General features: G+C 35.3%; 1 protein-coding gene across 3 annotated transcripts in view; it reads left to right on the top strand.

Moving 5' to 3' along the window:
- Nucleotides 1–21498, top strand: part of METTL15 (methyltransferase 15, mitochondrial 12S rRNA N4-cytidine) — a 99828-nt gene extending 78330 nt beyond the window's left edge. For 2 of the 3 annotated variants that reach the window (XM_075163283.1, XM_075163284.1), the window contains exons 4-6: nt 10414–10605; nt 12706–12884; nt 20515–21498. In XM_075163283.1, coding sequence (XP_075019384.1) covers nt 10414–10605; nt 12706–12884; nt 20515–20960 — 817 coding nt within the window. In that variant the 3' untranslated portion in view covers nt 20961–21498. Of the gene's footprint in view, nt 1–10413; nt 10610–12705; nt 12885–20514 lie in introns of all 3 variants that reach the window. The other variant, XM_075163282.1, reaches the window with a different exon arrangement.
- Nucleotides 21499–27723: the final 6225 nt, after the last annotated feature.

The raw sequence follows: 27723 nt of genomic DNA, 5'->3' as shown, positions 1-27723 counted from the left end.
TCTTTTCTATAACTTTAATAGTTCTTCAGAACTTAATGCTTACCGGTGTAACTAAAAGTCTGTTATCTTAGGGGATGCACCTAACTTTTCAGATACAGTGTTTGAAAATCCTGGCTTTCTTCAGGTTTTGATTTGACAAACTAGTAAAATAGTCCGTTTTAAAAATACATATAAACCTTATCATCTTTAGTAGGATTAAGTACATGATTTTCTTTCCAAGAATGGATTGCAATGTTATGAGAAGTAAATATAGATTTAATTTTGATTTGAAGTGCTTTGTAATTTGGGACAGAAGTTTTTTCAGAGAGTCTGTAAATTCAGAAGTAACAAGTACGATTTAACAAGGTAAAGTAACCAGTTTGTGTAAAGAATGGATAGTAGAAGCACAGAAATCTTCTGGCGTAGGTTTTTCTGCCTAGCTATAAAATTCACACTCATCTCATTTCAACGTGATGAGCTCACCAGTGAAGTACCATGAGGATATGTGGGCAGGGTACACAACCTATTTATTCATAAATGATCTAAATAAGACAGTGGATTGGTGGCATAATCACTGATGATTGTTGTTTAGGCTAAGTTACCTAATACGGCAAAAAAGAAAGCTCATTCTGAAGAACTGCAAAACCGTACAAGGCAGGCAGGTGAAAAGACATATAGTTAAGTATAAAGTGATGTGTGGCAAAAAACATGTTAAGTTTACTTATGTAGTGGTGGGCTATGAGCTGACCAGTCATTAATGGGCTTATAATATGTAGTTCTATGAAAACTTAATGCTCAGTGTTCACTGGTGGTTAGAAGAGCACGCTAAAAGCTATTAAGAAAGGAATAGAGAATAGAAGAGTGAATGTTAGCGTGTCGTTTAAACCCATGATATGTTTGTACTTTTAATTTTATGCACAGTTCTTGTTCCCTTGTCTCAAAAAAGGTAAAACCTGGTACAAGCAAAGATACAGAAGAGTAAAGCGCTTGTGGCTTCTGTAATTTCCAGCTGAGTGATGCCCCTATGCACTTCTGCCATTATTTGCATTCCTCTTGCGTTCTGCTTCTCATATTTCTCCTTCTGACAATTAGGAGCATATAGCTGGGAGATGTGACACTGTCCAAGTGATGGGCATTTAATGCGTAAGGTGGGAATCAGTTAGGAATGTAGACATGCTCTTATATGAGATAGCTTAGGTAAGAATGACAGGAGGGAAGAAAAAGTTACTTATTTCATTTGTAATAAATTCTTGATGCCAGGTGTATTCATCCTTAGTGTTCTAAGGTTTAACTACCGTGTCAAACAAAGAAATAGTTTGTCAAAGGAAATAAAAATCCTGTAGGGCTTTATCAGGCCACTCCAATACTGTCAGCTGCTGAATAATTAAGAAAAAAAAAAACTTCTGTGGCTTAGATTGTTTTTCCATTTATTATGTTGTAGTATTGCCACTGAGTCTCAAGGTCTAGACTCATATTTTGTTAACAAGGCAAAGGCTATGTAAATATATTCCAAGTATCAGTAGCAGCAGGTCTGTCAAAGCAACAATTATGCACAATCTTGAGCAAGCTCTCTCCATGAATAGAGCACTTCAGAGTGGCAGAATTAATGATGTGGAAAAGTATTGTGTAAATTTGCTTTGTTAGCTAAAGAAAATTTAACAATAGTTACATTCATTATTTGGTTCTGCAGGGAGGAAAAAGAGATGCTTTTTACATGCGGTATGTCTGTGTTTTTATAACAGTGTAACAAAATGTAAATCAAATTCTAATAGGAGTAATTTTAAAACAATTGAACATGTGGGTGTAGGTGGGAGTAGCCTTTTGACAGTTCATTGCATATTGCTTTTTAAATCATCAGTGTATGTTCTATTATCTTCAAGTTCATGCTTTATATGCAGATAAATATGTCAATAAATTAAACCTTTTATTCAGCTAATGAATGAATACCCTTGGAGGTTGGATAGCTACTGGTAGTTGGATAGTATTCTAATCTTGGAAACTGACTACAAGATTATTTTGCACTTTCTTCATAGTCCTTTGTTCATGAACAGATTACTATGTATTTCTGAAATTATGAGTTTAGAGGAGAAAGCACTGGACACTGTAATGATTTAACTTTCTTAGCTAGAAAAATAATTTACTTGATCTGAGATTGTTATGTGTAAAAATTCCGTCTTCATTAATATCCATATTATGCAGAGTATTGTTAATTACTGATTTAGGTAAAGTAGAAACATATTTAGACAGCACAAACCAAAATGTTGCAGGCAGGGAAAGCAGTTAGTAGAGAAAGTACACATTTTTTTGTTCATTTAACATACAGGAGAGACAAGTTCTTGTCTTTTGAAAATGTAACCTTTCATATATGGTATTTTGGTCATTATACATAGCTGATCACAACTGATCAGTAATTGATCAGTAAATCTGATTGAATGATAAACCTGTTTGTGTTCCTTGTCCCCAGTCTGAAACCCTGAATATAATTTCAGATTCCTCTGAGACTGGGCGTTAATACTGGGAAAAAGATTATGTGATCTGCTTATTCCACGCATGTTGAAAAAATGTATCTGCAATGATTATTGCTACAGATTTTAGTATTCTTATATTCATGGGCTGAAAGATATTTATACACAGCTGTTATGTTTCTGATGTCAGTTTGCACTTTTCAACTTGCTGATGTATATCCAGATTTTTTTTCTGTGTTCTGCAGGGTTTTGGCAACTGAATTAAACAGCTGAGATGATGATACAGGTATTCTTGCATTATGTCCGCTGAACCTTGTAGAACTAGACTGTCCTCCTGCTGTGAATGCTAGCCTAACATATACCTCAAACTAAAATCCCCGGATGGGGCAATGTGAAGTAATAAAGAAATATTTGATTCTTCTGATGGGTGGTGTCTTATCCTTTGAGCTGTCAGGTGTCATGAATGAAAAGCAAATCATTCTAATGGCCTGGTTTTCTTGGCACATCTGAATGATGACAGCATTTTACATATTTTACATATATTATGTAATGAAGGTGGCATGCATAACAATGTTATGTATTTTATAACAAAGGTTTTAACTCTTGCTAGCTGCGAATTCCATAATATAATTTGCTCTTATTACTCAGCGAAACTTTGTGTTACTTTGGAAATGTAAAAACACATTTTCACAAATTTTGGTGAGGCATATGATTTTGAAATTTGCCTCAATAATCACTAGTCTTATTCTTTCAGTCTTCCATTTGCCCAGGAAGAAATGTACTCCTTAATCTGTAATTTAGCCAGAGGGGAACATTGTTCATTAGGAACTTAAATTTTCATATTTGTTTTTGTCGGGATTGAACATACTTGCTACGAAAGATATCTAATATGGTAAGATTTCTGAGGTACTCTATGGAAATTATCTTTGATATTTGTGTTTTTGATTAAATAATTATATTTTTTCCTTTAATTGAAACAGTGTTTATAGTTCCTTCAATTTAGAACAGTAGTTTTTATTGAAATTGTGTTTGTGTTAGTGGATGGAATAGTGGAATGCATGCTTTATGTAAAAGTAAAAATGAACATTAAAATAATGAGCAATCTGTTTTGAGGTATCCTGAAATTTCTTACAGGTGTGCTTGAGAGGTTGTTAGAAACAGTTTTTGGTGCTTGGAGTCAATAAGACACGAGGAGCAAAGGACAGCATTGTTTTACAGAATGTGTAGCAGAGTAAGAAAGAGAGGAAGTTTTGCTGGAAGCTGCAGGAGAACAATTAAAGCAGGAAATAACTAGTTTCATAAGGGTTTGTATAAGAGAGAGAAGACAGGCAATTGACAAGAGGAGACAGAGAAAGGCAAGCATTTTCATCTTTGGGATAGTAGTTCTGGTAGTGTGAGATGTTCAGTGTTCTACAGATTAATACAAAATGGGGTTTTGTTGGGGTTTTTTGGTGTGATGTCTTCAAGTGATATGGAAAGAAGTATTTAACTTTCAGAATGTATGCATACCTTTTAAGTGTTCCCTACTTTTAAGTGGGAGTGTGTGGTACATAAATGTTTACCAATTTATAAATACTTACAATGACATTTCTGTGATCTTCACACAGAGAATAAAATTATTATTATAGCCCTCAAATTTGAAAATATGAATTTACTTGGTTCTATGGGATTTGCTTTTCACATGCGCTTCTTCCTGTTTTCAGGTCTTTGTTAATCAGTGGCTGAGATTTGATTTTGTAATTTTGTAGCACAAAACCCAGTGTAGACTGAACTGTCAGTTCTCAAATAGATATATGGGCTTTTTCCAGAGCTATAATTAATTTTTCATAAAGCTAGGAATGTAATGACAATTTTTGTTTATAAGTTGATAGATGTTATAATTTTTTTTTTTCTTTGCAAACATGAAAACCATGCCAATTTCCCATTTGTCAAAGGTTTGTTGCGAATGAGTGGTTTTGAGGCTGCTTAAAGAATCACTGGCAAAGGTATCGGCAAAAGTGATTTTAATAGAAATTTATAAAAGCGCGACTTAACAGAATTCAATGGCAAGGTTCACTGTATTACTCATTACATGGATTAAGTATACACAGGGAAAATCGTGTCAGAATTGTGTTGGAATGATTTATAGAAAGATTGAGAACAAAAAGGGTAAGGAAGACCCTCCTGTTGAGTCACGAGGTTCAGAGTAGACCCCCTTGCTTTCTAAACTCCTTCTCAGAGAGGAGTCTAGGTGCGGCTGGATCTACCCCTAGTCTCAGACCTGGTCAACAGTTTATGCCTAAGGGGTTAGATATGTTTAGCAGCGACCTAAAGTTCATTCACAGTTTTAAGGTGGATCATAAGATTTTGACAGCACTTAACCATTAACTAATTTAACAGTTACAAAGCAAGTTAATCAAGTTTTCTACAATTACTAAAGTCACTTGGTTACTGTTTATGCTTATTACTGGTTATCTAAGTCAATGCACACAAACACGCACACACACAAAAGATCTGGATCAATTCACACATACAGGCCTAAAGCTAGATAAAGGTACCTGTTAAAAATCCCCCTTAAGCCTGTGAAATACTCACGTTAAATGTCTTGGCATTTCTCAACGGGCGAAGAGTTGAGCCCCGAGGAGTGTACTGGCCGAGCAGTGTATCAGCCCGGGTCCCGGCAGTCCTCCGAATATCTCAAACTCGAGAGTTGGCGAACTCTGAGAGGCATCCCGCTCAGAGGGAGACTCTGGGCGCAGCCTGCTGCCGTTCAGGACAGCTCAAAGGGTCTCGCTTGGGACCACTGTTCATAGGTTTGCAAGATGATTGGCTTTAGTCATCAGTGAATTTCCATCCTGGCCACTATCCAGATTGGTCGGGTAGTAATTATGGTATTGTTCCAGGGTAACAATGGTATAATTTCACTTGAGTTATGACCCAGGTAGGGAATGCTTCGAGGCTGTCAGAGATGACGAATTATCCCTTGCTCTTGTTCCCTACCTTGATCAGGTAGCTGGTGTTCCTGGTATGATCAGTGTTGCTCCCCACCTTAGCCATGCAAGAGTGCCTGGTACGGTCAAGGGATGCTCAATCGCCCAACTCGTTACACAATGGCTAAGGCTTAACAGGAGTTCCTGAGATCGTAGAGTGGCCCAGGGGAAGGGGGGAAATGCACCACCACAAGGTCATTAAAATTTTTTACAGAATATTCAGATACATTTTTTGAAAGGGGTGTTGCACTGAGGCAGAGTAATGCTCATAGGTAGAATGGTGAAAGTTCCAGGAATTTATGACTGGAGTACTTTGTGGTTTGCTTGTAGGTGTGCCTGGCCCAGCACAGACGTGAGTGAGAGTCACAGCTATCTGACAGCTGCTGAGTGATCTAGGTGAAGTGAGTCAATGACATCAAACCAGGTCTGTACCAATATCCTCATTACAGCTGGTGCTAATTGGCACCCCTGTTGGCAGTCTCAGTGGAGTTACTGAATCAAACAAAGCTCCAGTTGGTCTCCTCGTTTGATGTGCATTGGCAAGAGTTAGCTGAAAAACTTTTTTTTTCCAGTTCTTTCAAAGAAACCATTTATTCTGGTTGAGTAGAAGGTAGTTTTCACTGTTGACAAGGGATCATCGCTTCCTGACTTTCTATGTATTCATATATAGAATTTGTAAGGGGAGCAATGGTGAAAGATCAAGAGCAAGTATTGTTATATACACATGAAAAATGCTGAAGCACAATGAAAGCATAATCATACTTTTCTGTGAAATTACTTGAATGATTGATGTTACAGCAACCTCTGTGACAACAGAGAGAAACTAGATAAGGGAAAAGTTGGTTTGTTTTTTTTTTTGGTAGAAGCTATATTCATGCTTTACTTTTTTCCCATGTACATCCCTCTCAGCTGAGTAAAATAAAAAAGAAATATTTTTAAAAAGCGTTGTTGAGTACCAGAGGTTAACTGAAAGCAGAAGAGCCTGAAATACATTAGGAGACTTCGAACTTTCTCATTCTGCTAATTAAGAAGTGTGGATCCAATGCAGTCTATGAGAATTACTATGCTATGTGTCATAGTATAATATAATAAAATACTGTGTTATGACCTGAACAAAGGGTCCTGAACGCAAGGTTCTGTGTTATTTTCCAACTGTAGCAAGCAGTACAACAATTCTGTAAGCTCTTGAGGTTGTTGCACAATAAAATCTATTGAGGCCTCAACAACATATGTAGCAACTGAAATAACTTTTTGTTGTTTTTAAAATTGGTTAGATTCTCTGTGTTCCCAGTGTTCCTTTAAAATCTTGAATACTTTTTTCTTGGAGAATGTAAAAATTAATAAAGAGGGAGTAAGCATGTTTAATATTTTGAGAAGTTAGAGGTTGCTTCACTGTAGCAGTTGGGTATTTATCAAAAATGACCATGCTGTTACCGCACACACACACGCGTGCCAAATGAGAGCTAAACACGTGACAGGTATTGTCTGCTTTTTTACATCCTCAGACCGTAATCTCTGAAATTGTCTTAGCTTTCTACATAGGTATCTTCAAGTCATTCAGTATTAAACCCTGCAAATCTTACTTCTTCATTTATGAGAGAGGCTAAAAGTTCTTCATAGTTGTTTTATGTTTCTAAAATATTCTGAATATGTAAAGTGCTGTTCAAGTACTAAGTTTAAATATTTTCTCTTAAGCAAGACAATTTAGTTAGATTGTAACCTTCAAAGATCACTTAAAATGATTAAAATGCTCTTTATGTGACCCTTTGTAGTCTTAACAGCTTTTGATGGTATCCCCAAGACCCGTCTAAAACCCCCATTTAATGTTGGTCTGTAATGTTTTGATATGCTCTCTCTTCTCAGGCTTTTTTGAATTATAAGCTTGGCTCTTTTATTTGGTATTTAGTGATGTTCCCTGGTATACCTTTCCTGCTTTTTCCACTAAGCACTGTTTTTGCAATATATTAAGACGAAAGGGTAATAGACAAATTTTTGCACTAGATAAGTATGGTCATGGAACATAAAACTTGTAATGGCCAAAGAAAACATTGGAACACTGAAAAAGAAAGCAAAAAGAATTTCTGCATATCTGGGGAGAGCAGAAGGCATGTGACTGTAGGAAATAAACATTCTTAGCGTAGGGTACACAGCTTTTATTATTTATTTGAGGTTATTCGGGAAACAGGATTTACAGATGATGTAAATAAAAATCTGAAGGCAGAAGGAATTGAGGCTAAATTAAGCATTTTTAGTGAAAATCGTGTGTAACAGGCAGTTATTATTTGAACATAGGTGTAAAGTATAGTAGACAAGGGAAAAGTTGTATTATGTTCTAAGAAATGCTTCTGAATGCGTAGTAAAATATTTTTCTTTAAATATGTCATGCTCATAATCTAATAGATTAGTCCTTGTTATCACTGTCATCATTGTTACTATCCTATTGAAAAAAGAGTCGATACTTGTATTTTTTTTCATAAGGTAATGTTTCATAGCTGTATATTTGGTTTGATTAATTGAAATGTATGAGATGCCCAAGATGCTTAAAATTGTTTCTTCTAGTCCACAAAGAAACAGGAATTTGGAGAAATGGCCTGAACATTTTAATATAGTCGTCATAATCTCATGAAATGCATCTATTTTTAGTGAAGATTTATATTCACCAAGACACCTATATGCAATATTGATACACAAAATGCAGTGTATAACAAACAGGTTATATAGAGAGGCTATAATTTCATGCAGCTGCAAGTCTGACATGAAATTGTCAATCTAATTCTTTTTCAATCTTTTTTTATTTGCAAACTCCAAAACATTTTCCAGCTGAAGCATCTCACTACCAAAGAGTAAATTTCAACTTACTTCAAATATACTTCTTTTTTAATTATCTTTTCCTAATCGCAAAGGTTTGGCAGGTGACAAATCAAAGGCCACTGTCCCAAACATCCTAGCCATCCACATACTTATGACTTGTTTAAAGAAACGTAATCAAATTTCTAGCAAGTTATAAATACAGTTCAAAATACTTTTTCAGATTGGTTGGTAGCACATTACAGCACTAGTTCATAGCATGGATTACTGTCTGCTGGAGGAACTAGACAATGGAAATTTATAATTTTTTCCAGATCCCATTTATTTTCATCTCCCACATACAGAATTTTAAAGTTCATTCTTTTGCACAAGTTGTAAAGTTAGAAACACTACCCAGCTGGACAAAGTGGTACAGATTTTCAAGAAAATTCCTCTCATTATATTGAGGGGAAATATAATCTCAAAGCTATAACTACATAGCTTAAATTGGTTTAAATATGTTACGTGGATCATTGTGCTTTTCAGGAACTGTCAGTTCTTATTAAGCTGAATAGTTGTACTTAATTATGTGCTGGACAGTAATCAATTCAGAAATGCGTATGTGTGATCATGATATCCCTCATGAAATCTGTTCATTCAAGGTATTTCCCAGTTTTTGTGCTATATTAAATAGGTTGATTCATTCTGCTCTAATGAGGATACCATTGTGTAGCTAAATGTTCTTCCATATGGCTGCATTCGTAACTTCTTCCTTTTAGCAGAGCTTTTTCTCTCTCTTTTTTTTCCCCTCCTTGGTAGCATTTTTTCACTCCAATTGGATGGGTGCAGAAAAGGTTCTGATTCTCTGTTCATGCACTATTTTAAAACTTGTAGCCACTGGAGTTGACTAAATTATGTCGTAGTGCCAGTTGTCTTGATGTTAAACTGACCTGAAAGAAGGATTAGACTTAAGCTAATTAAAAAAACCCCCTTTTGAAAAAGTTTGTTTGTTTTTGTTTGTTTTTTTTTTTTAAATTACTATAATGCTGAAGTGTCAAAAGATATGTCAAAATATGGGCAGCTGTCCTTTTGTAGCTGAAACAGTTAAAGGTGTTGCTCTCTCCATCCATTCGCTGCTGCCCATGTAACTTAGACACAATAATAGGAGTTAACCAGGTGGGCTTTGTAATAATTTGAATGCTAATCCATGGTGCTGAGGAGCAGTTATCCAAACCATAATCAAAACTCAGATGTGGAGGCAGTGGCTTCTTGTTAGGGGCAGAAATATATTGTGTTTTGCAGGTATGGCTTAAAAATGCAGCAGCATGTTGGTTGGTGTTTTTAAATTTTTGTGAAATTCACTGAGATTTTGACAGATAGATAAAATAAATTATTTAATTGTAGGTCACATATATAAGCAAGAATCAGAAGTCCAGGTTTAGACACCCAAGAAAGAGTTGGACACATCAGAGATGTGTCATCTTCTCCCTTGCCTTGCCACTTTCCCTTCCCAGTATGGGAATATTAAGCAAGAACTACCTTAAATCTAAGAAAGAAGAGTGCTAAGCACAAAAATGCACGTAAAACTCTACTCTCCCCAATGATGAAGTGCCTGAATCGAAACTACACTGAAGTGTTTTATCTGCTTATGATCCAGCGCGCCTCATTTGGCCCATTATTTTTGAAACAGCAAATACTGCTAGAAAGAAAGGTGTTTGTCCCATGGCAGGAACCCAGGATTTTTTTCCTGGCAGGTAAGTATTAACCACAAGGCTGTGCAGTCATGTTCCATCTTGTCTGCTTCTCCTCTAGGTCCAAGAACTGCTCATTCTTTTCCGCACTTTGGTCTCACTTGGCTAAGGGCCCTGCTCAGCACAGCAGGTACCTTGGTGGTCAAGGGCGTTCCTGCTGAATGTCAAAGGTCTCCCTTTGAGTTCCTGCGTGTTAAAAAATGAAATTTTAGTCAGGTTTCCTTTTCTTTGAGATCAAGCAGGAAGGGAGTAAAGAGTTAAAGAAGCTTAAGTAGCTGCTGATGGGTGGGTTGGACCAGTTTTCAATGTTGACATATGAAAAGTACTTAAACTATTACTTTGGGAATAGCCCTATTGCTTCTGAGACAGGTGAGTGCTACTATCTAATTTCTGCTATACAAGGGGAAGACACTGCACTGTTATAATTAAAATTGAGGCTATTTATTTGTTATTTTCTTACAGGAAACAGATTCGAGCTCTTCTAGGACAGTTCAGCCAGTCAGAGGCTTTGTTAATCTCCTCTGGAGTTGAGCCAGGGACTCTAGATGGAGTTCTCTTGGATGCTGGCTGTTCTTCTATGCAATTTGATACACCTGAAAGAGGTTTTTCCCTGCAGAAGGACGGACCTTTGGACATGAGGATGGATAGTGACAGGTACCTGTTAATAAAATATTTCTCCTTGAAAGTCAAAAACTGTGTGCTCAGCAACCCCCGTGCATTTCATTTCCCCTTAAATGGCAGAATTCTTATCATCAGACCACATCTAATTTTGCACAAGTATACTGTCTGTCTTTTGCTACAAAGCTTTTTTTGATCTCAATACTTAGAACCCTGGTTATCATCTTTTCCTTCTTTGAAATAAGAGGAAGGTTCCAGTGATAAGTAATTAAACCAGTAACATTTTTTTTAACTATACCATTAAAATTTTACATTTTTGGAGTGTATGGTATACAGTTACAGGGGCATCTCTGTTTCAGAAGCCTGTCTTCTCCCTGTTATTTCTGCAGTTTCTCAGACTGAACTTGATCTGCAGGCTCACAACCCCTTACTGCAGTCCTTTTCCTTTTCTGCCACAATTACTATTTGTGGAACCTTCACTTGAGCATGTTCAGTTGCTCCCTCAGGAAAGGAGCAACCTCCCTCTTTTCTGCAACGGCCATCTGACCCAGTTACTTGTCTCTAAAAGGAACATAATATAAAATAAATAAAATCCCATCCATGATATCTGCCACTTGAAATCAGATAGTAACATTGCTTTTAACACGCTAGTGTAATGTTGTCTTCCATGCCCATAGATTTATTGTAAGCTTTCCTTAGCAATATTATAAGCTCTTTTTCACATTGTGTAGGAGGCACATCAGGCTTACTTGATTGTCAAATTAACAATTGCTAAGTAAATCGCCTCTGTTTAAATTGTTAGAATTGGTGTTTTGTACATGCAAGAGCATGAAAATCAATTGCGGAATGATAATTTCTACTTATGTAGCAGTTTTCATCTTCAAACAACTTAATATGTTTCTGTGGCATTGTGCTTTTTACATGAACAACCAAAGATCTCTGTTGTATAGATGATGACAGTAATTGCATAATACATTACTGGGGAGAATGAAAATTTTTGCTTTTTGTTTTGATAACCTGTAGTCTTAAGAAATGTCATTCGATCTTTCATTGCTCACACAGAGCCAATGGGAAGCCTCAGTTTCTAAGGAATTATCTTAACACATTAATGTTAAGTCTTAACACAGCAAATTTCATGATACTCACTTTTTCCAGTTTTGTGTAAAAAGCTCACATGATCCTCCTGGGATTCAGCCCTCAGATTTCAAGAATCTGAACTCCAGGCTTATATTTGCATCATGTGAATACATACATGGAACAGGAGACTAAGAACAAAGGATACCTGTGGCATAACAAAAGCCTTACACTATGGTTGTTGCTATGATACTACTTGCCTCTGATTTCTAAGTTTTGTTACCTTTTGTAAGATACTGCAGGAGAGTAATAAATGGCTGAAAAATATTCTGCACATTCATGTCTTTGTAGAAGAGAATTTATTAAGTAGGTTGTGTGTTTTCTCTGATTAGTAAACCCATATATGATGTTCATAAAATACCTTGAACTGTTTCAATAACAAAGCGACAGAGATTTAAAAAAAATATGTATGGCTTATACTGTTTATATTGTAATAATTCCTGTCATTTGTAATATTAGCTCATTTCTATTCTCTCAAAACAGTATTTGGATATAAATTCTTATGCCTTTTAGTGAAAAGCAAAGTTAAATTATTTTCATGAGCAATTGTTTTCGTAGCAGGAGATGTGAAAGAAAAGATCCTTGAAATCAGTTCTGACTAGAAAACAGCATACAATGCAAGGTGACTAAAATGAACCCGTAGGGGGCAAGTTTATATTCTAAAGCTGGCTAAATAAAAAGTCACACAGTATTTCCATTTTAACATGATACTGGAATGTATTTATTCTTGTCAACTCATTAAGCATAGTTTATCATAATACTTGGAAGTTTCAGCTGTCCTAGTTGATATTAAGGAGCAAACTCCATTTAAAGTGGCAAGAAAAAAGATTTAAAAGGTGCAAGCTATATCTGTTTTCATAGGGTTGCTGTCTCTTATTTGAAAACCTCAAAGGCACTTGTATGCAGTGTGTGAGTTTGACTTTATGTCTCAATGCTATGAAGCTTCACCTCTTGTCAATGAAAACTGACGTCAGTGAACTAATTGGCTCTTCTTGTGCGTAGGTACCCTGACATGCCCACTGCTGCTGATGTTGTGAATGCTTTAGATCAACAGGCGCTTGCGTCCATCCTGAGAACATACGGGGAGGAGAGGCATGCCAAGAAAATCGCTTCAGCCATCGTTCAGGCACGCAGCATATACCCCATCACCAGAACTCAGCAGCTTGCAAGCATTGTTGCAGGTACCCTCATTAATTCTTCACAGTGGCTGAGGAGAAAAAATATTAATCCCCAAAGTCCCAGAGGGATCTATTTGTACTTGAAATCATGCAGGATCTAATCCTGCCTCTGATGTCAGCTCTCTCCTTTTTTTTTTTTTTTTAAGCTCCCACTTTTTGTATTGTAGTTTGACTATTAGTTTAATAATAGATTTTACATGAAGTGATTTATCATTTTGCCAACCAAGTTGAAACACAGAATGACAGCAGCCTAGGGAATTCTTTATCCCAGCTATTGATAAGCCTTCAAATATCAGATATGTCATATACCTCTCTTAGGTTTACGTTTCTACATTTTAATATTTTGAGGGGAAGTACCAGGGCAGGTTCCAATTATGAATGAAATCAGATCGTTTCTGTCTGCTTAAAGAACCAGAAAGCAAAAAGTAAAGCAATACATAGCTTGCTTCACCTTGTGAATGCCAACTAGATCAGCCTGAAGCGACTATTGAAACACTTCATCTTACTTGCTCTTCACTGTAAACAACTTGAACAAAATGTATTTAGGCAGGAACTGTGCTCACATCAAGAACCTTCATGTTTGTGTTCTCAAGTGAAAGTTTTCAAGGAAAAACGTGAGACATAAATCCTGTTCATTAACATTATAATATGTAATGTTAGGATATTTTTATTTTTTTAAACCAAGAAATGAAAATTACTGGGTCTTGTCACAAATAAGTCTAAACTGCTGACTCCTTTGAATAGACCTTTAAAATGGCTATCCAAATTTAACATTTCCTAAAGAATAGCGTTAAACTTTGTATCAGTATCCTGAAGACTTTTAAAAAATACATTGTATTCATAAAAATTTATGTTACTTAAACTGGAAGTTTAAGGGACTTACTTTTAATGACCGACAAACGAATTAAAAGGTTTGGATTTGTATAAGTCAGGATACTTGAGCAAAAGTGTCCAGTCAACCGAGGCCCAAAGTTTGGCTGATAATGATTAAAGGACCTGAAGATACCGCTTGCTGTTGTAAGCCCCTGCTGTAAATATAGTGAATGTGAGGAACAAACAATCTTAAAAAAAACCCAAAGAGATAAAACACTGAGTCTTTTATAAAACTTGAAGAGTTACATTTTTAATGTAGTCATCATCAATATTACAAACTAATGATTTATTTTTTGTCACAATATTTCATGCTTTTTGAAAAACTGTTGATTAAAAGTGTACCATTATTGAGATTGAAGCAACCGTATTGCTATGCTAAAGGTGTAATGTGTTATAGGCTCAGTAACTTCTGAAATAATTTTGTGCACTAGCTTGAACTAAGAAGATAAAAATACTAGTGCATAAAAGACAGTGATTGAAGATCCCTTAATGTTTAATGTGTTGCATGTGAGTCATCACTTAATGGTCATTCTGTGACAATGAGAAGGGTTTTTTGTTCTCACTTTAAACTCTGCTATAGTTGAAGAGCAGCTTAACACATGAATCAGGTATGCATCAGGTAGTATACATGCCAAAGATAATGAATCCAGCACATATCTGCCAAGACAGTAAATATGTATGTTTTGTGGTATGCAAATAGTTAAAACAATTTTAGGACTGCTACACTGATCCGTGTTTGGGTAGAACTTCCAATTTTGATTTGATTTCTCCAGTAAAGGAGCACAATGGTGGATCCTACTAGTTTTTTAACTGATTATACTTTAAGAAAATTTCTGGTGACTATAGTGTATTTTATTTAATTTATCATCTATCATCAATGTATATTCTTATGCAAAATGGTATCTGTGAAGTTACTGAGGTAAGCCAGGGCTAAAGTGCCAGAGACCACAGCTACAGGATCCTCTTGGTGGCACAGCACAAAAAACCCCCTGACTAATTCAGGACTTTACCAGAGTAAAACATATGACCTGTTAGTTAAATGTCAAGTCCTTTAAAAAAAAAATATTAATTGGAATAATAAAATCTTGCATTTTAGATTTGCAGACTCTATACAAGCATGATTATCTCTCCAGAACAGGATCAATTTTTTTTGCCTAGTCTAGGAACCAGAAAACAAGTAAAAAATCTAGCCGATGAGTCTGGGTATTTATATCTCTTTCTCTGCTGGTGTCAGTATCTGAGAATTCATGTATAGTCCATATTTCTTTCACATGTTATAGATTACTATGGCTTCAGATTTTCTAGAACTCTGAAGTTTTGTGTTAAGGTCCAGCTGATAACCAGAATCCCAGTGAATCTAGATTTGGACTAGCCTGAAATCAGAAAATTCCATTTCTGTTTATAGAATGCTAGACTTTTGGTCTTCCCTACTACCCCCCAAAAGGTTAGAACGTATACTGCTATTGTTAATTGATTGGGAGATAAGAATGAAGGATGTAATTAAAAAACAAAACAAACAAACAAAACAGTTCCACAACAGTTACAGAACAATCAGACATTTCTAAAGTTTGTATTAGCAAGAGTTATAATTTGAAGGTATATCTGGAAAAAAAATATAAATAGATTTGTATGGCAGGATTGCCTACAACAACTTGGGATTAACTCAGGTATCCAAGTGATTTCTTGCTCTCCTTTGCTCCAATTCAAGAAAATAATTCCTTCTATTTCCTGATGTAGAGCCTGAAAGTTATCTCTCTACATACCAATGGACCAATGAATAAGGTCCTACAAAAAAACCTAAAAGTTTTGGCTTTTTTTTGTTTTTCTAAATGTTGTCCAAAAGGCTTCTGATCCATTTAAATAAGGAGATCTCTGTGACCTATGGAGTCTGCAGCTGACATGGGAAAAAGGAGGAGTTTTCTGTTCAGTCATGTGAAAATCATCTCTTCTTGCAGCACAGTCAAACTCCACTCACTGTTTATAATTTTCACACAGCATCTGCAATGATGAATGCTCTGTAAATACTAAAGATCAGTAGTTCTCAACTGAAGGTCTGTGAATAGATGTGCGGAAGTCGATTAAGAAGTACTTCCTGATGGCTTTTGCTATAGCTCATTGAGTTGTTTGGAAACAATAGGTTTAACTCGATGTGCAGGAAAACTGTGCAGGGTAATATACCTTGTTATCTATTAGTTTTTGTTCAAGATTTAATTTTTCTGAGTGTTATTTAGATATGTAGGCTATTAACAGATTTTGAGATCATGTAATCATTTGGACTTAACTTGAAAGGAATTGATGATGAGATACTAAAGAAATTTGAAAAGTTTAAAAAGAACTTCAATGGGTAAAGCTAGTCTCATTCAGATTGGTTCACATTTATAGACTTTAATTATCAGTTTGGAATTTGTAATATTGCCTGAATTTCAGATGGGTGAGAATTAACACTGTACTGAGGGAGCCTAGACAAAAGGACATTAGTTGCGTCACAGAAACTTATTAAATGCAATGCTAATTCAACAGACGGATTCCTGCAAACAGGTGCACGATCTGAATTAATTTTTAAACTCTCCCACTCTCATACACTCTGGGGACTTTAATAGTTCATATTGACAGGCACAGCACGTTGCTAATTTCATTCACAAGCTTTAAAATTTCAATACATTTCAACATGTGAACCTATTAGATTTTTAAAAATGTAAGTAGCATCAGGGCATCCCAAAACTAAAAATGATAATTTCTCTCACTGGGATTTCAAACCAGTCATCTAGCCAGAAGCGTAGTGTTTTTATGAATGAAATTCATTTTACAAGCTTCCCATACAGATTTTTTTATATTTTTGTACGTTGTACAGCCTGTTACCAGGAAGGATTTTCTTTTAGTGTCATGGTAATTGGAGGGGGCTGGGTGAGAGATTTTGTGCCTTAGCAGAAAGCACAAACAGGTTTTTATTTAGCTATACCAGAGGAGTAAGAGTAGGGTAGGGAAATTTTTCACCCCTGGAACATAGATCAAAATCTACTGCTTTTACTAAAAAGATGTGTCATTCTGCCAGTGTGACAGAAATCACTACCACAGATAACATTTATTAGTTAACCCCAGTCTCTGAAGACAGACCAATAAGTCTTTGAACTTGGAAATGGTTTGATTTTGGTTTTAGTTTGGGGGGTTTTGCTTGCATAAAGCTGCAAAGTGGCTGCATTTCTTTAGCAGTTTCCTGAATATTAGTATTCTGTACCGTTATATATGACCTGCAGTGCTGTTTGTGCATGTCCAACTGAGGCATGTAAGGTTGTATTATACCTACAGAATATATTTGGGTTTTAATTTATTTTTCTTCAGTGTGTGATAAATTAATTCACAGTAATAAATTAATGTCACAGTTAATTGTCATAGAAGATTATTGTAGGAAGACACTGCACTCAACAACCATGGCAGGATAAGTGGAAGAACCTTCCAAAGACCTGTTAGTGTCCTAGTCATGCTGGTAGCCTGAGTATCTCATTTCTTTTGTTTATCTATTCGGTATTGCAATTGCAAAATAGCTGTGTTCATGATCAGACTACTAAAACTGTGGCCAGATACCGTATCTATTTAGATTTTTACAAAACCAGTTTTGAAGTAGATCTTTATATCATCCTTGTTTTTTCAGATAAGTAAAAGATATTTTGGCGACATAGGAGATAAAACTTCCAGTATTTTACTAAAATTCCAGTGAGATTGGCTGTGGAAATTTGAGGATCTCATTCTAAGCTGCTGTTTTTCTGGTTAGGTCCCAATCAAGAAGCACAGTCAATTTTGTACCTAAATTACACGCTGTACTCTTGTGGGTTGGCCTCATTTTTATCTGTGATACTTTTGGAAGCTGAAATACTCTTAGAATATCAGAAATGGATCATCCCCAGAAAAAACAGCAGTATTTTTAGAAAATACTTAGACTGCTAAAACATGATAGTTAAAAATTCTGGATCTGCTTTGAGAGGTGAACACCAGCTCTGGGTAGTAACAGCCCAGAATTAAAAGTATAAAACTGATGCTCTTCAAGTCACAGCTGTAAATTGTTCAGCAAGGGGCAGGAACAATACAGGTAGAACCAAAAAAAATGCACCCTGTTTTCTAACCCACTAGCTTCTTAATAGCTAATATTTTGTAAGGGACAGTGCTTTTTCATTCCAGTTACGAATGTTTTAGTAGAGTGAACATGGCAGCAGTGGGCTTGGTTTTGGAAGGGGAGAGGGGAAGAGTGAGGTATGTTTTCAGTGGTTTTAAAAGCGGGCTTAGAAAGAGAGATAGATTTGTTGTGTGAGATCTTTTACAAAACTAGTCTTTTCTTATTCAAGAGACCATGGCTTCTGTAACTGAATTCAAAAGATAGCTGGGTATATGATGTTTCGACTTCAAATTCCATTGAAGAAAAATGCTATTATGATTGAAACCTAAGACAGGTCTTACGGAGAATACGAAGCTATGTATATTTAGTCACTTAGCGTATGCTATGGAAACATGCATGTCCTGTGGTGTTTTTGGATACATTTCATGTTGATTTTAAACCCTGCTGTTTCATTTAATAACTATTCAAGAGCTCTGAGCATACTACTAGTGTTTGTAGCTGATAGTTGACCATTTAAAGAAAACCCTTTATTTTGCTCAGTACAGCATTCCTTTATATTATGCATTAAGAGACAATTTTCCTCACACAGAAGTGGCAGTCAATGATTGTTTTAAAGATGCCATTTTCAAGGAATGTATTTTTGGGTATGTAAAGAAATATGGAAAGAGGTACTGTGCCAGGTAGTACAAGCTTGGTGTCAGTTGGTTACTTGGGACATCTTACCTTCTGCAATTTTGAGTTCTCCTTTTAGTTCAGCTGTTTCATCAAAACAGGCTTTGTGACTCCTGCAATGAGGGTATATATTCTTTTTATGGTTTATAGAAAGTATAGAACGTGGCGTTCTCAAAGAGAGAAATTATATCAGCTAGCTAGTGTAACTTTTTCTAGAGTTTGTAAGTGATGGGGGAGCCTAGCTCCCACAGGTTAAATTTATTTACTCTGATTTGTGAAACAGAGTTTAAAGCCACAAATTCCTGTGCAGTATTTTGTGTTGGGAGAAGTTGATCCTGTTGCCACTTTCTGTCTCGAAGGATTCAGACTATAGGAATAGGAAACAGCCACAGCTACGATGGGTCTCTTCAGTTATTTCAGGAACTGTTAGCATTAGAGTGAGAGGAGGTAGGGAATGTAGTTGGGAAAATTGAGTATGCAGAAACGCATGTTAGATACATCGCATACATGACAATAACTTTGTTAATAATGATTGAATTTTTAAATCCCATTATTGGCCTCTCCCTTTGCTGAACAATGATGATCGCTTGTGTGTTTGTGATGCCAAACACTTACGTTTTCTGACATAAGTAAAATCTTATCTTTAAAACTCTCAAGAATTCCACTAATAAATTATTTTGTGCCAACGTACTGGATTATGATATCTCTATTAAATTTTTTTCAATCACCTGTGTAAATGTGAATTTAGTCAGCTTGTTTCAGAGGTACCATGTTCCCTTCTTTTACTCCACTATGTAGAATATCAATTACTTGATTATGAACTGCATTTACTTCAAACCCATTGCTTTATTATGTTGTAGTTTAGCACTGGCATGGAATTAAGGCATTTTAATACATACATACCAGCTGTATTGCTTTATTTCTAATGGGCCCTCTTGTTTGGAAAAATAATTCTTTCCAGTTATGCGCTAGCATTATTCATTCAATTTATCTTTACCAGACTCCTGCGCTCACTTACATAATAGATTATTCAGGTTTCACAGATCTTGTAAGACACTTGCACTTAAGTCCCTTTGATCCATCAAATCTGGCTTTTCTAGCTTTTTGCTCCATACTCAGATAATGAAGATTCAAGCCTAAAATACACTAAATAATGATATATTAAACTTTCTATCAAAATTTCAGTCTCTACAGAAGCTTGTATAACTCATAAGAATTTTGGAGAAAGGAAGAGGGAGTTTTGTGTATCTAGTAAAATTTATTTAATCTGGTGATTTTTTGTCCAATGAACTCATACCTTGACACATTCTGCTCTATAGGCACGTGAAAAAGGAACAGTGTCAGCTGCATTTTCTAAATTTCTCAAGATATTTTTGTAAACATTTGAAGAAACACAGGTGTAGTGAGTCAACAGTTTTTATCCCCAAACAAGGATGCCTCTTTTAAGCTTTAAGTAGTTCATTGAAATATACTTATCACCAGGTAGACATTGTCTTCATCTTATCTGTGCCTGTGAAGAAATGCATCATTATCTAGAAGGCAACAGTTAAAATAGTGTCCATCGTATATTAATTTTTTTTTTCCTTAAAAGCATAAAACAAACCACCACAAATACTGAACTGATATTGACTACACTGAGCTAAAGTGAGACTTATCTAGCCCATCTTCATTTTTTGCCTATCTTGGTTTTGGCCATCATTTTGTATTTTAACTTTGTGAAGCATTTGGGAAAGGAATTTCTATGAAAGATTCTGGGAAAAAAAACAACTCTCAACCACAAGCCAGCTCAGTTTAATGGGGTTTGCTTTCAGAAATTCAAAGCAGAAAATAAAGATATATTATAAAGAAAGAACCTCACCACTCAAGGTTCAGTTGTAAGTATGCTTTCCTTTAAAGTCATCATGCGTGAGTGGATTAATGTCAGGATAGCAATGTAGAGATAATAAGATATTAACATATACCTTTTAAAATTTATGACAGGTGCTTTTCCAGCATCAGCACTGTATGCACGAAAAGACTTGCTTCAGAGACCTACGCATGTTGCTACCAAAACTTTTCAAGGCCTGCGAATATTTGTAAATGATGAGCTCCATGAACTCTTTATAGGGCTGAAGACAGCTGAGAAGTTTCTAAAACCTGGAGGTCGCCTTGTAGCCCTCTCCTTTCATTCACTAGAAGATCGTATTATAAAACGTTTTCTTCATGGAATAGACATGACAGAAAAGTACAATCTTGGCTCAAGGCAGAAGATAAGACAGGCTCTGAAAAATTGCTCCAAAGAAGAAGATACACAAGAATTTCCCTGTGGAAAATCCAACTCAAAGTGGATTTTTATACAGAAAAAAGTTCTCACACCCCAGGCCAAGGATATTCAAACAAACCCAAGAGGAAGGTCGGCCAAGCTAAGAGCTGCTATTAAAGTCTAAACCAAAATATATGATTATATAATTGTATAATTTCCTTAATTTTTTTTTTTCCAGAAGGCTAACTGGACAGATACTATCAAACTGAAAAAATAAAATGAAGGCTGTTAGAAAACATTTCTTTCTTACCTTTGTGCTTCTTTTTAATTAGGATGTAGTATAGAACATCAAAAGGTAAAATAAATGTAGATAAGTGGGTGTCACTAATTATACAAAACAGACATCTTTTTAAAAAAAGCATCGAAACCAAAGTTTATAAAAATTACAGGTTTGATGTACTTACAGTATTTCCTTTAGATTAAATTCAAAACCCTGACATTAACAGTCTAAATTAAGTAGCTGATTGAGACAGACACATTTTTATGGGGGTGGATTTCACACACCTAAGTCAGATGGCTGGTTTAGTCTAGAGTAAGTTTAAACTAACCTGAGAATTCATGATATGTAAGTCTCTGTATCTCAATTGACTTGTTGCATGAATGCCTGTGGGACAAGAGATAGTTCTTAAATAAATGTAATGTTCTATCCAGGAATTTGTAAATGGGCTCTTACCTTTTTTTAAAATAAGTAAATATTTACTTCTGTGTGATCACCTGGTTATTTAGTGTTTATGGATTCTAAATAATAAATGTATCTTGGGGAAAAAAGATACTTAAAAGACCACTATTTGCACTTGGACACTACAAGCAAGCAGTCAGATTTGTGCTTGATCGTTTGAATTTCTTCCTGTGACCCTAACTTCTGTGCGTACATCCAGTACAACTTTTAGGTGTTGATGGAATTATAATTAACCCGTCAAAAAAGGAGTATTGTGGGTCTTATGAACTGTTCTCCTTTGCTGGTGATCATTTATTAAGAGGTGCTACTTAGGTAAGTATTGAATTATTTTATAAAAGGCCCACTGTAACACCAGTTTCCTGTTTGGAGGCGATACTAGGTAGGAGAACATGTAACATAATTTATTTTTTAGTAAGTTAATATGAATTGGATTTAGCTTTGGGTTTATATTTTATCTTAAAAGACCATTGTTTTGCTGTCTTTTTATGTTAAAAATGATCAGAAAATAGTGTGAGTTTCAACTTCTTTGACCTCTGACTCATCTCTTCAGGGAAGAAAAAAATCCTTATTTGAATAATGAAATCAGTAGCAGGATTTCATTTGTGATGAATCTGAAACTTGGCTGGTGGAATAAAAAAAGCAATTTCTGAGTCTGAGCTAAATGATTACTACGCTAGCTTCTGGAAGAGAACTGACTAGATCATTCTGGACTTGATTTTCATCAAGCATCCTCTTTATGTTGATGTAAATGATTACTTCACGGGAGTTTTTTGGGTCACATTGACACAAACAAGTTGAAATTTAGGTTCACTGTCTATAATATACAATATATTGAAATATCTAAATATTGTTTAATTCCTTGGTAAAGCTAAGTTGTGTAATGTATTCTTAGGTATACACATGATAACATCTATCACTAATCTGAAATAACAGTCGAATGATGATAGGCATTTCATACTTTTTTGAAATTTCAATATTTTTCCACTAGTTTCATTATACATGCTTATTAAATATTAAATAAAACATTCCACTTCAAATAATATTACTTACTGTTGACATCTTAGAGACAACCGACTGTACCTTAAATAGACATTTTTTCATCCAAACATTAAATATAAATAGCTAATGTTATTTTTAGCTAAGATTCCATATTGAAATGTACTCCAATTGTAGGTTGGAAAAATTGTACCTCCAACATACGCTTAGAAGAGTTGTAGTGCCATGCTGAGCGTTGTACAGGAACACACTTCAGGAAAAGACCATCCAGTTATAGCAGAAGTTAAGTATCTGTATCCCAGAAATTGTATGAAAGCATTAAAATTCCTTATGCTTGAAACGATGTTTAAAATCCACTCTTCTCACATCTAATTTCAAAGGCACAGTTTCTAATGATAGTTGAACCACTGTATATCAGTTTCTGTAAATACACTCCCTCAGTTAGGGAAAGTACGAGACTTTACCTTTAGGTTGGAGTTGCACAGCCATGGCAGCACATCAGTTGTTGAGCTCTTCTCTGTAGAGGATCTGTTTCTCTCCTCTCAGGGTCTCCTCACTGCTTGCCTGAAAACAGAATTTTCTGGTTTTCCCAGAAAAAACTCTGGTTATATTTAGTCAAAGTGTTCTTGTATCTTTAAGCATTTCACTTTCATTTAGTAGGTGAAGTTATATTATGTGAAGGGTATTAGGTCTTTATGTTTTTTCCAGGACACATGTCTACATAGCATATCTTAAATTTTCCTAACATGGTACATGTGACGTGTTAGTAAAACTGAACATTTTTTTACCATAATCAAAAATGATATTTATGAAGGAGACGGTATCTGGTGGAAAACTAGTCTCACTGAAAAACCAAATCATGCTGTCAAGAATACAAATTGTATATAATTTCTACAGTGTTGTTATTCAGTGTGAGCAATGTGTATTTTAATACAGTCAAATGCAAGATTATCTATCAACAACAAAGAAAAAAGATTGTAGACTATGTTTACAAGGAATATGGCAATACCATGATACTGTACGCGGTGGGAAGAGTAGAAACATCAATATCTAGAATATTTGTAGAGAATACCAAGTGGTAGTTGTGGAGAGATGACGGTGTTGCCAAACAATATGTGCGCACAGAGCATATTGCTAAGGTGTATAACTTTTCATGTTAGTACTTCAGAAGGGTGTGGAAAAATTTTTAAAAGGATAAAAACCAGCTATGAAACTCTTCGTACCCATTGTAAACATACTTTCTATTGAAATTATTGGAAAAATGTGATTTAATTAGTTAATCCAACTTAACGTAAAGAGTTGATACGCTGTCAAAAGTACCTACCTGGTGAAGAGATTTGCATAGAATAATTATTTGAAAACTAGACACAGTTATCCTGTGAATAAGGTTTTTATAGTAAAAATATAGTACTCTTTAAAAATATCATTGTAAAGTATAAGCACAATTAGCTGCATTTATAGCCCATGAGGACCTACCAACAATTATTACTTCCCTGTTGCTTCCTAAAGAAAAAGAATCAGTTTCATTGTTTCAGAATGCAAAGGCTTAACATACTGTTTTCAAGTAATATAAGGAATTAATATCTCTTTCTTCAGGTTTTTTTTTTTTTTAAACTATTACAGTTGAGTAATTTCTCAGTAGTCTTTTATAGTCACATCTGCTGAGATTGTCACTTGACTTGGAAAAATCCCAATCTGAAACGTCAGCTTTTGTACAGATCTATGGAGGTATTTGATAGATGGAAGTTGGAAGGAGAGGATTCCTAATGTAGTACGAACTGGGAAAATGCCGACTTCAGTAAACACTATTAGCAAGTGGCTCTCTTCTAGTAGCAAGTATTGTATCAAACTTTTTGCATGCTGCTTTCTAGAGTGGCATTTCTATGATTATTAATGATTCATATAATTGCTCTAATATTACTCTTTGTATTGGAGATGTTAATTGGGTATTAATTGGAGAGTTTATGCTCCTAAATAGTGTAACAGCACTATGAGGGAAGAAGCATGAGGAACTATGGCCTGAGGAAGGGTGACATGCAGGGGTGGGATGATTGCAATAAGCAGTCTTAGGTGCAGATTGTTGGAGATTTTATTCGATTAATTTAAATTTTGAAATAACTTAGATTTCAGTCTTGATTCGTTGTTTGGAGTATCACTGTACAAAAGTACTGGTGAAAAATGAGAGGAATTTGAATAAACAGACAAGTAATGAACTCGTAAGCCAATTTGTTGTTGCCCACCTTACTTAACATCTTTACCGCGAGCAAGAGTAATAAAGGGTTCAGACCTGCTTTTCTTGTGCCCCAAAATCTCTCCAGGAAGGGCCCTGCAGTAGGATTAGGACCATTTACACCAGGATTACAAACACTGTTCAGTGGAGTATGGGAGTCGATCTTTATATCCATACATTTATTTTTTCATATAGCAGTTGCTTAAATCTAATCTGTACCTTAGAATAATATGCAATGATATTTATAAGTCTTTCAGAAGTATAATCAAATGTGGAGGCCCTTAACACCTGAGGTATACTGGAATTAAAGTAGGATTTTGTGGATTAATTAAGACTGCAGTGCTACAGTGAATCTTGCAAATAATTTAAATGAATGTAGAACAACTTCGTTCCTTCCCCTTCTCCCAGCCCCTGTAGAAGATAGAAGAGAAAAATGTTTAATTAAAAACTAAGAAATAAGCAGTAAAGTTGAACATCGCAGGAAAAAATGTAATTTATGAGGTTGACATCCAATTTTAACAAAATTTCATATATGCAGTATTCTGTTACTTTCTCCGTTCATTGCCTAATTTTACCTGTTTTGGGATAAGCAGTAGCAGTGAGATAGCTCAATCTCTGTACATGGATGCAGAGCATGGTTTCTAGTGCATAATCAAAGGTAGTAGTTGGAAGGTATATATGCTTCTAAATCCAGCCCTGTATATTTTTCCCTCTGTCTCCTTTGCATTTAGAATTGTGTTTACCTTTCTGAATCCTCTGTAAGCTTATCCCAGAATGAATGAGAGGGAAGGGCTTTTCTTGTTCAGAAAACTGTAATACCTGTCCATCCAACTGTATTAAAATTAATGCTATTTAATACTTTTCTTTTTGACATATTTTACTGATGACATGCCATGTTTTTCAATATTGCTATTACATCACTAAGACAGGAAAAGGGGCAAATACTTGTTCATGAGAAATCTAAGCTAAAAAACCAGAGCAAGTGATCGATTGCATGGATGTCTGACTGTACTGACATAGGTATGTTTATAAAAAAAAAAAAACTTTTTCATTGTACCTTGATCTTTAGGGAAATTATATTTTTCCTGATGCTTTTAAAGCCTGATTTGATTGGTTGTAATAGTCAAAAATAAGCTGGAGGTTTTTTAAATTTATTTTTATGTTTGAAAATTTAAACTTGACACCTTGTTTATAGCTGTCTCTTTAAAGAGTAAAACTGGAGATACAGCTCCCTCTGTCTGTCCTGGGAATACCTGTGCTTTGTTCTTTTTGGAGTGCACCTGCAAATGATTATAGTAACAGCATGTTTATTGTCAACATGAAGATACAAGATAAAAACATGTGGATAACTTCTTTTACAGGTCAGTAGTTGTTTTATATTATGCTAACTGGAATTTTAAAAGAACAAAGGGTGAGTCATTTTCTTATCTGAAGATACTTCAATCAAGATACCTAATTCAAATGACAGAAGAACAAACTTACACAGTAAGTTTTTCAAACATATAGTTTATTACTAGAATAAAATACATATGTATAAAAATTCTAGCTATTCTTTAGTGCCCATACAATTTTTACAGGCATAACAGTGGCAAATGTACTTCATGTTTTTGTTGACATTCATTAAAAAAAATTTTCTGTGCTGGTGGAAAAAATCTGCATAAATAGTAAAACATTAGGGGATGTGACAGATACTGGAATGAAAATAAATGGCGCTATATAAATCACATCTTAGAATTCATACATGCTAGAATATCTGAGTAAAAACTTAGGTTTCAGTGTACTCCATTGTCGTTTGTTCACATGCTACATTAGTTTGAGTCTGTGGATGTGATTCTAACAAAGAAAATGTAATCTGCTTTTCAGTTTTAGGTTGTCTGTGGTTTATATTTGCACTGAATATGTACTAGAGCTCAGAATAAGTCTCTATTAGGCTTATAATGTTATTAACATTTTATATTAGCTGTAATTATACTAATAACATGAACATAGCAACATAACATTAACAAGGTTACATCACAAGTTAGTAACTATAAAAAAATCTTGAAGCATCGTGATATAACTTGTACACTAAAATGTGTGGAAGCTTAGTGGCAAGTTAGTCATCAACAATTCAGGCTAGAAAAGCTTCTATTTTATTTCAAACTATATTTTAAGCTCGTTTCTACATACCTTTCCTGTAAATTATATATTTTTCTCTTTTCAATCAGTAGTTTGATGCTTAAGAACATCTCTCATAGACTTTGCAAAGAACTGAAAGAAGAAGTATTGACAGTCCTGGCTGATAATGAAGATATCTGAAAATGAAGATATAAAAACTGTTCTGTAATATAGTGTAAAACTTATATTCTCAAGAGTAATGACGCATGCATGCCTTTTAATACATGCGCAATCTGAGAGCCTAATCTTGCAACCTTTACTTATGGGTACAGCTTTGTTATACTTTATTTCTAAAATGTCCCGTTTCTCAAAGTTGTGACAGAAAAGGGAGTTGAAGTCTTTGGTAGGCAAGGAGAGCTGAGGGAGCGAGCGGAGGTGAGCCCAGTAGGCTGGTGGGTGGGTCTCTGTGGAAGCAGAAGGGACTTGGCACTCTGCAAAACAGGGTCCACTGAGTATGGGGCAGTCCGGGCTGACTGCCTGGGCTCATACGACGGTAACTAAATACGATAATGCTGAATTAACAAAGTTCTGATGCGGAGGCAGGTCCACTGGTGTATATTACACTGCATTTCACAATGGCTTAACAGTGGTGGCAGTGGGTTTTCTTAACTTAAAGTTAAGAAAATAAAAAAAAAAATCCTTGGAATTGAAGCTGGTATATAATTTTTTTACTGCGTCTCTTGGGGAGGGCAGGAGGGTGACAGAAAAATTATTTGAGAGGGAGGGGCATTTAATCTCTACTGTTACTGCCCCTGTTAAAGGTAATAGAAAGCTTCCATTGGTTTAAAAAACGTGGACTCAAGACCTAAACTGCACACACACTGT

Source organism: Calonectris borealis, chromosome 14 (genome assembly GCF_964195595.1).
Source record: "Calonectris borealis chromosome 14, bCalBor7.hap1.2, whole genome shotgun sequence".
Classification (NCBI taxonomy): domain Eukaryota; kingdom Metazoa; phylum Chordata; class Aves; order Procellariiformes; family Procellariidae; genus Calonectris; species Calonectris borealis.
The sequence above is the reverse complement of the archived record's forward strand: the minus strand, read 5'-3'. Positions and strand labels throughout refer to the sequence as shown.